At 40.0% G+C, this 12,219-nt stretch overlaps 2 protein-coding genes across 4 annotated transcripts in view; both read right to left on the bottom strand.

Annotated features, from left to right (window-relative positions):
- The window catches only part of atg7 (ATG7 autophagy related 7 homolog (S. cerevisiae)), a 61,163-nt gene extending 57,851 nt beyond the window's left edge, over positions 1 to 3,312 (bottom strand). The window contains exons 1-5 of one of the 3 annotated variants that reach the window (XM_076268565.1): positions 2,584 to 3,312; positions 2,431 to 2,467; positions 1,469 to 1,671; positions 1,050 to 1,104; positions 365 to 482 (exon numbers count right to left, since the gene is read on the bottom strand). In XM_076268565.1, coding sequence (XP_076124680.1) covers positions 365 to 482; positions 1,050 to 1,104; positions 1,469 to 1,634 — 339 coding nt within the window. In that variant the 5' untranslated portion in view covers positions 1,635 to 1,671; positions 2,431 to 2,467; positions 2,584 to 3,312. Of the gene's footprint in view, positions 1 to 364; positions 483 to 1,049; positions 1,105 to 1,468; positions 1,672 to 2,036; positions 2,156 to 2,190; positions 2,214 to 2,430; positions 2,468 to 2,583 lie in introns of those variants that run through there. The other 2 variants (XM_076268564.1, XM_076268567.1) reach the window with 2 other exon arrangements.
- Positions 3,313 to 3,831: 519 nt separating this feature from the next.
- hrh1 (histamine receptor H1) lies at positions 3,832 to 8,356 on the bottom strand. The gene is made up of 2 exons (XM_076267772.1): positions 8,255 to 8,356; positions 3,832 to 6,385 (listed from the first exon to the last, which is right to left on the bottom strand). The coding sequence occupies exon 2, from the start codon at positions 6,352 to 6,354 to the stop codon at positions 4,783 to 4,785; it is 1,572 nt and encodes a 523-aa protein (XP_076123887.1). The 5' UTR covers positions 6,355 to 6,385; positions 8,255 to 8,356; the 3' UTR covers positions 3,832 to 4,782.
- Positions 8,357 to 12,219: the final 3,863 nt, after the last annotated feature.

Here is a 12,219-nt window from a genome sequence, read left to right as displayed (position 1 = left end):
CAGCTCCATTAATGAGTTCTAGAATGCACATATCCTACACCCTGGTGAAAGATGTCATCGTTGTTGACCATGCTCTGATCTGATTAAAGCAGATATTGTATCACAATCCAAGCGCCAGGCATATATATATATATATATATATATATTAATCACACTGGACTACTAGAATATTTGGTGAGACCAATGGCTGAGACCAAGACAAGTCAAAGTCCAAATACAAGCGATTCCAAGACAAGTATGAGACCATTAAAAAAACGTCTTGAGACTGGACTGGAGTACTACATCCCTGCAGTATGTTCACAACATGAACACTGCATCATGTATGAGACAGAAGAGAATGGCTTCTGAATGTTCCTATCTTTACCTCAGATGCCTCATTATCCAAGAGAGCTTTCTTGTCAATGGATCTAAATGCCTCTAATGTGTTAGTGTTGTAGAGTATGCCTGTGGCTGGACAGCAGCGTGCCGGAGTGGGACCATCACTGAGCAAAAACAGAAAGCAGAGTCCTATGGGTTCAAATCTAAGACACAGGTGATAAGACACACTCTATAGAAGTAAAGCTATCAAATCAGATCAGACTAAAATGAATAGCAGAAGCATATTCGTTGCCTAAACTTCTGTTTCTCAACTGGTGGTTTGCAATCCAAATGCTATTTCATGTGTGACTTACTGTGCTCTGAATGCAAGGATAAATGTATGATTATGTTTATATTGTTATGTTTATTGTGTAGAATTACACTTTCAAGGCTGGACAAGTTATTAAAATCAGTAGGAAACTGAAACCTGAAACTTCCCTTTTATGCACATGGTTTGCAATGCCAACCATAAACTTGGACAACATGGCTAAAAATTTGGTAATCAACAGCCAACATTAGGAAATTGTCAAAAAAATAACATTATAAATAACTTTGTAATCTCTACAATTTCAAGACTTAATGAAACAGAAAGACTTAAAAAGTAAAAAAAAATAAAATAAAAGACTTTTTTTTTTAATTGTTTTAAAAATAACACTGAATGTCATATATTCTAAGGCCATGATTACACTTACACTTCAAATGCACTGAACTCCAGAGTCAAGCGTGTAGGGAGGCCAACTGGATCCCCTGTGCATTACAACACAAATACACAAACAGAAATTCACCTGTCCTCTATCTCTTAGTGAAATATAATCTCATAGCTCTATACCTGTTATACTTTCCACATTTCCACATAGGAATATATTTACAGGCAGTCATTTAGTGATGTAAACAGCCAGGACAGAACAGGCCAGATATTTTACTGAGGCCAATGAACAGAGAAACTCAAACAATTAAAGGGGTGTGTTACCAGTGCACCTTAGACAAACAAACTGTGTTGCACTGTGAACACTTCCACATATGGTTGAACAAAGTAAAAGAACACAAAATACAAACCCAATAACAAATACTACAATAAACACTTAAGTATAAAAACTGTTCATATATTTACCATTGTAGTAGTATCCTTTGATGCTTTTAGGACTTTCATCAAGGCGATAGTCATTGAGTTTTTTCTGTGTCAACTGATGCCAGAATCCAGCCTCCAAAGCGCTGCAGAACGGGGCAAACTGCAGCTTTTGAGTACCTGGGCCCTTAACAGTGGAGCCATCAGCCATTCTGAAGCCAAGGTCTATCTCACTGTTCAGTAAGATGCTAGACAAATACAGAAGGTAAGGTTTTTGACAACTGTTGCAGAACCTGAGCAAATGATGTCTATTCCCCTGAATGCTGAGTTTATGCAAGTTTATGCAATTCTGGTCAGAGTGATGACAGCACAGTGCTGGCAGAGGGAGAGAGACTAAACTGAAATTATAATTAGATGGTCGTTCCAGAGTGTATTTTCTGAGAGTTGCAATTGTACAGCAAAATGACACTATGTGATAACAAAAGCCTTTTCTACTCAGAAATCTATTTAAAACCCTGCCCATTGAAGTCAGTTGTGATTCTATGGTAAATGCACTAGTTAGGCAAGTCATTTCCAATTGATACTTAAGTCAGTTGCATCTAGAGGAACTTACCGTAAAAATACAAAACTCAGATCGACAATAAAAATTCACTGAATGTTGTGCACTGGTTTATTACTGGGTGGCACACGAAAGTCATGTGATCGTACTTTGCATAGGCTACATATGAGAGGAGTGTGAGCGCCTAATATCAGTTAGTGAGCTGTACCTCTTCATGTGACAGACTCGGTTTCATGTGACAAGGCTAATGAATCAGTAGCCTCTTTGGCCAGATAATAATCCTGAATTAAAGAGCTACGGGAAGAAAATACTATCCAAATAATAACGGTGCTTTGCAGTTGGGCAACACGTAAAATCGACAGTTATTCCACGGTGTAAAGGTTTAACAGTATGAGTCAGACATTTAATCCTGAAAAACACAGACAGTATCATCAACAACCTCACTCACCAAAACGTTGACTTCCTTGTTCAAAACACGTGATCCGCTGCGAGCAATGACGTCAAACAAAGATACATCCTGAAATTAGCAAATAGCTAGCTAGCTAACTGGCAATGTAAACATGCAGCTTTTAAAGAAAGGAGAGACGTTTAGTTGCTTTACTTTAGTCTTTTGACTGTCGTGTCAGTTCCTTGGTGGCTAAGGACGATGCATAGAGTGAACCAAGTAACAATAACTGTGGGGCTATGACAACAAAGTTTGCGAACTAGCTAAGTGCATTCATTCATTCTACAGGCTAACGTTAGTTGCGCAACATTTGTCTAAAGTACTGATCAGATGACATCTTATCCCATACTAAAATCGAAATAAAGACATTACACTAGTGCCTGTACACCAGCTCAGATGGGAGTGTGTGCTCACTGTGCTGAAATATTGGCCTTATCTCGTTTACTGGATCGCATGCATGCTAAGCTTGCTCCAAAGTTCGTTACGGTGCCAACAACATAGAATAAAACACAAAAAACCAAAATACTATCAAGAAAACACAAACAGCAAGGCAAGAAAAAACAGACAAATATCGATAAGTTCCGTTTCTTTTCATCTCTAGAGTTAGCCCTGTGGCTACGAGTAGATAGGCAGTTTAATAGCTAAGCACTTAAATTAACAACTAAAGGAATGTGTGCGAAAATCTGCTCATTGAAGGTGCGTTTAGCTCACGAGACTGCAGGAATTCAAAGCTCCACTAATGAGTTCTAGAATGCACATACACCCTGGTGAAAGACGTCGTTGTTGTCGACCATGCTCTGATCTGAATATTTAAAGCAGATATTTAGGCCACTGTATCATTCTGACAGTCGAGTGTAACAGTAGTCTAGACTAGAAAACAAGGACTAGGCCTATAGGTAAGGCCTACAAGGAAACAAGGATAGGCCTTGACGTCACAAATTCTTGTTTCACCTGTTCATGAAATGTAGGAAATTTGAAGGGATGGGCATACCTGTAGGAATATTGCTCGATCTTTTTAAGCAGCAAAATAATCACCTGTATCTTGCTTTAAATAGAATTAAGGCCTAGCATTTCAGCAGCCCATGGTCATTAATATTAAGAGTGGCTTGTTTCTAAGCAAAAGAAATTTTGTCATTTGTCATTGAGACAAATAAGAATATTGATCAGAGCTTGCTTAATTAACCTCTCACCTGTCAAAAAGGGCACTTAAAAAGTCACTTGTGACAACATATGATTTCAAATCCTTCTATGTTTCATGTAGGCCTAGGTGTCATGGAAGACCAGGGAGGCTAAACGCAAGTAAACACTTTCATCCACCTCTGAAATTTCAGAAATAGTTTATCCACCTCTCAAGAGTTTATTTACCAATTGCAATTTTTAACATTCAAAAATGACACTGTATTATCCACATTCACAATATGTACACTCATCAACACTCTAGGAACCATTTAATACCACTGGTATGATTCTAAACATTGGACAATCACCTTCGCCATCATCAAACATGTTCTGAATGCTTTTTAAATAAATCTGATATGGCATGGTGCAGTCCACCTCACCGAGATCACAGAATTCATAGTTTACCCACCTCTTATTTTACCACACCCCTGTGGAAGACCACTGTGTGTAGGTCTGCTCTGCAATCTAGGCCATTAGTTTTGTGAAGCCTTCTTGCAGAACTGCAGTGCTCCCTAGACTGGCCACACATATTCAACTAAAAATATGGACCTTTTGGGCAATACTTTTTTAAACATCACAAAAACACAACTGATCTTACTGACTTATTTAATGTTGTAAATTGCAGTAACTCATAATAAGCAGCATTATGCAATCTCTGCTCCACCATGTTGGTCAAGCAGCTGGCACATTTCTGTTCCACCAGAATGAGTACATGATTTTTTGTTGAAACTGTCTGCTGAGTCTGCATCCATCAAAGTCTCTGCAGCGTGCTCTTTTTTTCATTAATATTCAAATTAATTGTTCAGAGGATTAAAATGTATTTAACTCTCAACGTATAAGCAAAGGTAGGTATACATTTCAGATATTTCATATAAAGTTTCCATCCGATACAGATTATGAATAACCGTGAAAAGACTTAAACAGAAATGCACCAACATTCAAGGTCTTTTCTTGGGGGGAGTAGGTTATATTCCTTGGCAGTGGCCAATTATTATGTTATTATGTTTAATTCACTTGGCCAGACATAGTATTTTTTCTCAGTATGCTTTGTGGAATGACAAATGGGTATTTTTGTTTACTGAGTCAGGACTGAGTCAATACACACAGTGTATGAGCTACACTCTCTTCTACATGTGCATGTGATGCCATGGATTTGTAACAGTTTAAGGCCAAATGTTATGTGCCAATATGAAATATTCTTTTGAACACCCTTTTGAAATTCTCATTACACATGGGATATATGAAGGGGTTCAGTGTGGAGTTGATATATCCAAGCCAAATAGTGAACATGTGTAGGTCGTGATGAACACAAGTTGTGCAAAAAGCCATCACCATGAAGGTTATGAAGTATGGTATCCAACAAACCATGAATCCAGTGATGATGAAGCCCAGTTGTTGTGCTGCTTTACGTTCCTTGTGAATGCGCATATTCTGGACACACTGCCTGGACTGATCACGAAACTTCTGCCAGGTATGTTTAAGAGCAACTGCTTTTGATGTGTCCGTTTTTTGGCTTGAATCTTCTGACAACGATCCCCTAAATGGTTGTGAAAGGTTGTTACAACTCACTGCATGAGCTAATTGGTGTACTTTGGATGTTAGCTCACAAACACCAGTCTCAGAGTTTTCTACCATAACATTGCAATTGTTAACTGACACAATATGTTTTGGATCATCCTCATCCTCAGCTGACTGCAGAAAATTAATTGGTAGCACTGACCCCCTCGATGGGCTCTCACTCCCTAAATCTTCATCTCCAATTGAGCAAAAACTGTTCTGAGTGTCTCTCACACTTTTTTTCTTACTTTTACCAGAGACATGGAAAAATGAACCATTTTTGTGGAGGGACTTCCTCACAGTCTGATGTTTTTTGACTCCCCCCTCATTCGTGTCCCTGGATTCAAACTGCTGCTCTAGGCTGTACTGATCTAACAAGCCATCGGTGTGCACCACAAGGCTGCCCCTGTGAGAGACTTTATTAACTTCTTTGTGTCCACTTCCATTGTTCGCAGAAGAATCCTGTGAACTGAAAATACTCTCCCACTGCCGATAGTGTTCTCGTACAGCGACAAATATTCTGGAGTAGAACCACAGCATCAGCACAGACGGGACATAGAAATTCAAGGTGGCTGTCAGAACCTTGAACCACGTAACAAAACGGAAATCTGTGTCACACTTTTTCTCAGTCTCAGGTTTTCGATCGACATAAGCAAATGATCTCCACCCAAGAATGGGTATGACCCACATCAGGGAAAGAAGCCATGCCCCAGAGATCATGAGGGTCGCTCTGCCCCTCGTTCGATACCTGAGGTAGCGAAGTGGATGCCGCACTGAGCGGTACCGGTCCAGGCACAGGATAAACAGGCTGAAGATCGAGGCTGTGCTCGCCACATAGTCCATGACCAGCCAGAATTGGCACACAGCTCGGCCCAGCTTCCACTCATCGTCCAGCAGGTAGGCCAGGTTCAGGGGCATCACTGTAGCGCCAACAATAAGATCTGCCACAGAGAGGCTGACAATATAGAGGTTACCCACGGTGTGCAGCATCCGCTCCCTCCTTACAGCATAGAGGACCAGGATGTTCATGAACACAGTCAGGACTGCCACACTGCCCAAGAGCATGCCCAGAAATCCACTGTGTAGCTGATGCTGGAGAGACACTGACGCATTAGCCTGAGTGCAGTCTGTTTCCGAGAGCACTGGCCATGTGCCATTATGTTCACAGTCTACATTATGTACAGGCTCCATGGGGGTTATCCAAGTTGATGTCACATAATGGCTAAAAAACAAGTATAACCACATCAGGAAGATTCAGTACAATCGCAGGTCAAACACCTATCGTGACATAATGAATGGTTTAATTGTTTAATGGTTTTATTGTTCTAACACATTGCAAATGGAAATGCATATATGCCAAACCGCACAATGATGAACATATCAGGTGTTTGCTTCCAAAACGCTATATCTCAGTTTTTAAAAGTATTAAAAAGTCATGTTATTTAAGTGTGTATTTCAGATATCAATCAAATTGCAGTTGTGTTGTTTTGATTGAGAAAAGATAAATGAAATAGCAATACCCAATTACATTACTACCGAAATTACTTGGAAAACAAAATGTAAAACAAATATTTATGAAAATTCATTAAAATGGTGGACATAGCATTTTGGAACCAAACTCTTCATATCCTTACAAGTTAATTAAATGTTTTAAAGTGTAATTACCCTAAACATAGCTTCATATTATTTAGTCTAGAGAGACTGAAACAAATATATTTCTTGCAATCACAGGTATAAATGGTAGCTGCCTGTGGAAGCATGTTTACCAAACAATGCTGAGCCATCCATGAACAATACATAAATCTTGTTTGTTGCTATGAAAATATTTACACAAGAAATGGGTCATTGATATTAAATTAATATTATCTGTCTTTAAGGTGATGTTACAAAAAACACAATCACTTTATTATGGCAGTTTTCAAAAATGTAAATTAAAGTTAGGAAATTGCTGAAATATCTGACTGTCAATATATTGTTTCAAATATACAGGCTTTTTAAGTGTCCTAAAGAGGGCTCTGGGAAACATCCAATTTACTTAACAATGTATCCTTGTGAACCCTTCTATTCATCACCCTTCACAACAGCACTAAGCCCATCATTGCTTTCCGTTGTCAGTGTTCTTGCTGGTGAACAGATTTTTGTGCTGTGAAACCCATGGGAGTCTGATCAAAGAATTGGCCTAGACTTTATGTAACCTACTGCATATTAAAGTAGACAGTTCATAGGCTATAGTTCACTAATGGGAAACGAATGCATCCATATTTTCACATTAAACATTGAGACATTTTGTCTTTTCTTTTACTTTAAAAAAAAACACAGGCCATGTTTTTGACATATTAATATTCTAACATGAAGGATTACATAATTTCTTCTAGGTTATTTGTTATTTATTTGTGTTAGTCATATAATTTACGCATTTCTGTTAGGCTATTAAATAGTCACGTGAAAGAAAACTAGTGTATGGCAGCATTATTTTTTTTTTAAGTGCCACCTGTAGCCTATGTGTTCATTGTGTTGATCTACACGGGCAGGCTTGTATATTGGTCTGATGTACACATGGCAGCCCCAAAGAGATCCGGTTATACCGTGCGTCCGCGCCTGATTGTTTCCAAGTCACAGCATTCTGACAAGCTCTTTCCTCATCAAAATGAGTGATATGCGTTTTGGCGAATGTTTATGTTCTTTCCTTCATGTGTTGTAAACTACAATACTCCTGTGACTACACGTGTCCTATTGGACTGTTAGCCTAATGCTCTTCAAACCACCTGTAGAATTGCCGACCTGTCATCAGAATTGTCAGAGCCGTCCTTCGAACTATATCTATATTGAATGTTTTAATCTCCATCGCATGGCCACTGGAAAAAGTTGAAAGAAAGCGTCTTGTTTTCGGTTAATGCAAAATTAGTCTATATCATCTGGAAGATTAAAAACAGATATAGCCTAATCCCATAAATCGACGTGAATATGTAGCTATGCACTTTTTATACAACTGTCATGAAGTCAACCTCCACCGTAAGTTTTCAATGATCAGCTGAATCTAAGCAAACAAGCGTAATTGAGTTAACGAAGAGGAAGTGACAGCCAAACTTACCGTAAGAATCTATTTCAGTACCCAGAAGATGCGGTCGTCTGCAAATCTCTTGCCTCGAGAGGGCTGATAGTCTGAAAGGTAGGCTCCCAGTACTGCAAGCCCACACCCACTGAAAAAGAGTTCCTTACCGAGATTCTTGAAATTAGGCTACTGACTGCGTTGCATGGTTTGGTACCAACCAATATAGGCTATATTGCGCTTTGTAAGTAACAACAGGCTACAAACGTTTTGAAATTAGCCTATACTTACAGAAAGCTCCACCCAAAAAGCGATCCATAAATTCAGTGGATGCCACATGTAGGAATATATTGAACATTACAGTACAAAGTGCATGTTTTATGGCCTCTTTCCATGCAGTCAGTCTGTTTTTCCTTACTTGAGTTGGATGTGAAGATTGCTCTGCACATAAGCTACTAGCCAATTTTTCATTTTCATGATCAGTGACTGACTGGCCGCTCACGAATAGTAGGGCTAATTGTCCATGACGAACCTGAACCCAACTTGCAGGTTGTCAAGTACTTTGGCTTTAGTAATCTCAACTGAAATCTACTATAGTTTTGGAACTTCTTGCAGAATTTCAAGCTAGTATTTCAAGTACTGCATTTAAGCTCTGATTTTTTTTAACACCAACACATTATGATAATAGCTTTCTGTTCTGGCTTCATCATAAGCATAACTAGCGGTAAGCACATTATGTGACTGCATAGGGCCCCAGGACTGTGCAGGGGGCCAATGAGCACTTCCATGAGAGTTGCAACTAGACTCAAACAGGTGTACACTTGAGACAGTTACAATTGGTGGTATTCATAATGTTTATCAATTTCCAAGTCCATTCATACAGGATAGATTTCATTGTACTATTAGCTTCCAATGTGTTGGTTCTGTTTAGGACTGATACAGTCCCTTGCATATTGCACATTCCTAGCATGATATTGTTAGTGGGAATGAGGATGACATTTCAATGGTCACAGCCTTCATGTAGGTGACCACAATTAGGGGGTGGGGGTCATCGGGTGGGGTCCTCCTCAGGTGTTTCGATGATAGGCCCACGACACCTCCAGAGGGCTCATCTCAGACATCTGGTGGCCCAGATGTGCTACCATCTGTTTCCACCTCTTCTAGCCCTGTTGTTGATGGGGTTATGTTGAGGCCCAGGTGTTATCACTCCTATTAATCCAGGGCCATTGAGGCTGCATCCACAATATTTTGTTTTCGTTTTAAATCTAAACCATTTAAACCAATCTAAAACAGTCTCTGTCCAATAAGAACTCTGAAAACTCACATAATAGTTTGCCACCTGCATATGTAGGCAGCGGTTGCATTATAGAATATAACTGTAAAACATCTGCCGGCACAAACAGCAAGGTGACCAAATCGTGTGATTCGTTATCCATGTAGTGTCCGTAATCATGGATAATTACATAGTTGATTTGTCATTGTTTTCTCCCGGAAAAGAGTCATATGAAAAGAGTCATGTGAAAAGAGTCATATTAAAAGAGTCACATGATAGGAATCAGGGAAGGAAACAGGAAGAGATTGTGTGCCTTTACGTCATCGTTTTGAAATGTTTGCATATTTTCTTATCAACATTAAAACTTAACGTAACCATAACAAAGGTCTTGCAGATTAGACAACAGTTCGTCCTCTGACCTGCCCGCTCAGCAACACTAAAGATGCCTTGGCCTCATCTTACCATGTCTGTAAGCAGCCTGGTGGTTGACTTTCCTAAAAAGCCTCTGCAGCCATTTTCGGCTAGGCAAACCTCAGCTTCCCAGCCATGCTGCAAGTGCAGCACAGGATGATGGACAAGATGGCGCCAGGTGTAAGGGCCTTGTGTAAAGAAGAGACATGGAGGGGTCAAGGGCTCCTTGTTTGGCTTGTTTGATGAAACTGGTTTAAGTGCTTTCTCTTCTCATCTCCCCCATCTCATGCATTGTCCTTGCTTCCACTGGGAGACGGCTTTTGCACACCTTGATGCCTGCTCCTGCTAGCACACCTCCTCAACATTGACACCTCACTGCCTTGTACAGGATGGCTTGCTCTTTCCACAGCCGAGGCCACCTCTCCCTTGTTGGACTTGGCCAACTATGTCCCGACATTTCATACGTCCTGTACACTTTACTTGCTTTACAAATGAGATGCCATCCCTTGTGGTTATGGTCTTATCCGAAGGTACCATGCCACCATTTCTTCTATTACTTCCGGGTCAAAGCCAGGAAGACAATTGTGGAACATGCACAGAGCGCCGAGGCCAATTTGGGCCCAATTGAACACTTGCAATTGGATCCAAGGAGTAAGGAGTAATTTCACTGCCAACTGCATTATCTGTGAGTACGTCAGACCTTAAGAAATTTGATTTAATACAATTTCAGTCAGACTATACATACACAATACATGTTTTCAGTATTTTAAAAGTCCAGTTTTTGCCAGACTAGCACAATAATTCGATTTTTTTCTAAGAGCATGTAAACGAGTTTTTTGCCTAAGCTGATCTTGAGCCATTGGCGGAGCTAAGGGGTGGCTTCGGGGGCTCAAGCCCCGAATCTTTTTTCAAAAGCCCCGAATCTTTTTTTTTTGTATGTGTTTTCAATTTCCAACGATTCTAATTTCTAATTTAACTTCCCCTTGGTTTCTCTAAAAATTTTACAAAATGTAGGCTACTATTACTGAGCAAATGGGCTATCCCTTATTTTCAAAGCCCAATATTGACAATCTGATTTCCCACACGATGAGTTTAGGCAATGTACCGAGATGTAGCGGTTTACGTCATAAACCTGGCAGGAAAGAGCGGCGCAGTCAGTTTAAACAGCAAGCGGTAAGAAAAACTATTGTCATAAGACATTAGGCAATTAGGCTACTGTACCCCGGAATACAAAAATAAACTTCAAAAAGACATAAAGTTTGTTGTACTGCTATTCATAGAGTCTCAATGACCGAATCAGTAGATTTACCTGTTGTCAGTTGAGTTCGTTCAATTCATTTAATGTAGGCTATAGCCTAGGCAAATATGAAACGGAGATGTAATACCGGCGGGATTTTGAACTTGCATGTTTCATGCATTTTAGGGCAAACAATACCATGAGATTGATGTGTTCTCCATTTGAGGAATATAATCAATTGCGGACGTGCACAGACAGCTCAGACACAGAGCGCATAGGCCTAGGTTAGGCTACTTTAACTTTCTAGAGTGCTCATAGTTACATAAAAGATGCTTTATACCAAAACAACGATCAAACATTATCAAATGTATCATGATGTGTTGTCACAAAGACTTAGGCCTGCTCCAATTTGAAAATCGAAACCAAAATCATGTAAGTGTAGGCCTAAGTGTTCTCTCATTGACACCAGTAGGCCTATAGGCCTAAGGAAAATGCGATTTCAGTTTGTAAAATGTATCCCCCCCTCCCCAAATGAATTAGTCCCCCCTATGTGAAGCACTGAAGGGGAGAATTCCCCCCATTTTGAAAAATGAACTTTAAGCCCTGAATTAAACTTAGCTTCATGTGTTCCATTGAACATTATAACAAGTGGGTTCACAATGTGTGGGGCTGTGCTAAATCTTAGCCTCGTGAGACCATCCTGATCTCGCGAGCTTCAGGGTTTCACTCGCAGATCAGTCTGGATACTTTCCGTTAAAGAGAATTTGGAGCAGTTCACCAAACGAACGTCCAATCAGCGTTGGCTTTGAGGCGGGTTGAGGTGTGACGCAATGAACAACATGACGGCATCCACAGAGATGAGCATAGCTATCGCGCAAGTTTTATTCAAATTAGAAAGTATTCCTGGGTAAGCTGTGAAGCTATGAGTCTCAGCCATGCAGCTGGGAGGAATGAAAGACACAGACATCCTCCACGGCTGTTTCCAGTTCACAATGGAGGAATATACTTTCTTCAGAAGTGTAGGGCCTACCGTGAAAACTTGATGGGAATTGTCGTTGATTAGGTTCATGTCACATACAAATGGTA

The sequence above is a fragment of the Alosa pseudoharengus genome, unplaced genomic scaffold (genome assembly GCF_046254945.1).
Source record: "Alosa pseudoharengus isolate Yale_2024_CS ecotype anadromous, Long Island Sound unplaced genomic scaffold, YU_APseudo_1.1 YU_APseudo_1.1_scf_5, whole genome shotgun sequence".
NCBI lineage: Eukaryota > Metazoa > Chordata > Actinopteri > Clupeiformes > Clupeidae > Alosa > Alosa pseudoharengus.
This window is presented reverse-complemented; position numbering and strand designations above follow the sequence as displayed.

What these genes read in the sequence shown, in the direction of transcription:
- hrh1 (XM_076267772.1), bottom strand. Translation starts at nt 6,354, where the DNA reads ATGGAGCCTGTACATAATGTAGACTGTGAACATAATGGCACATGGCCA.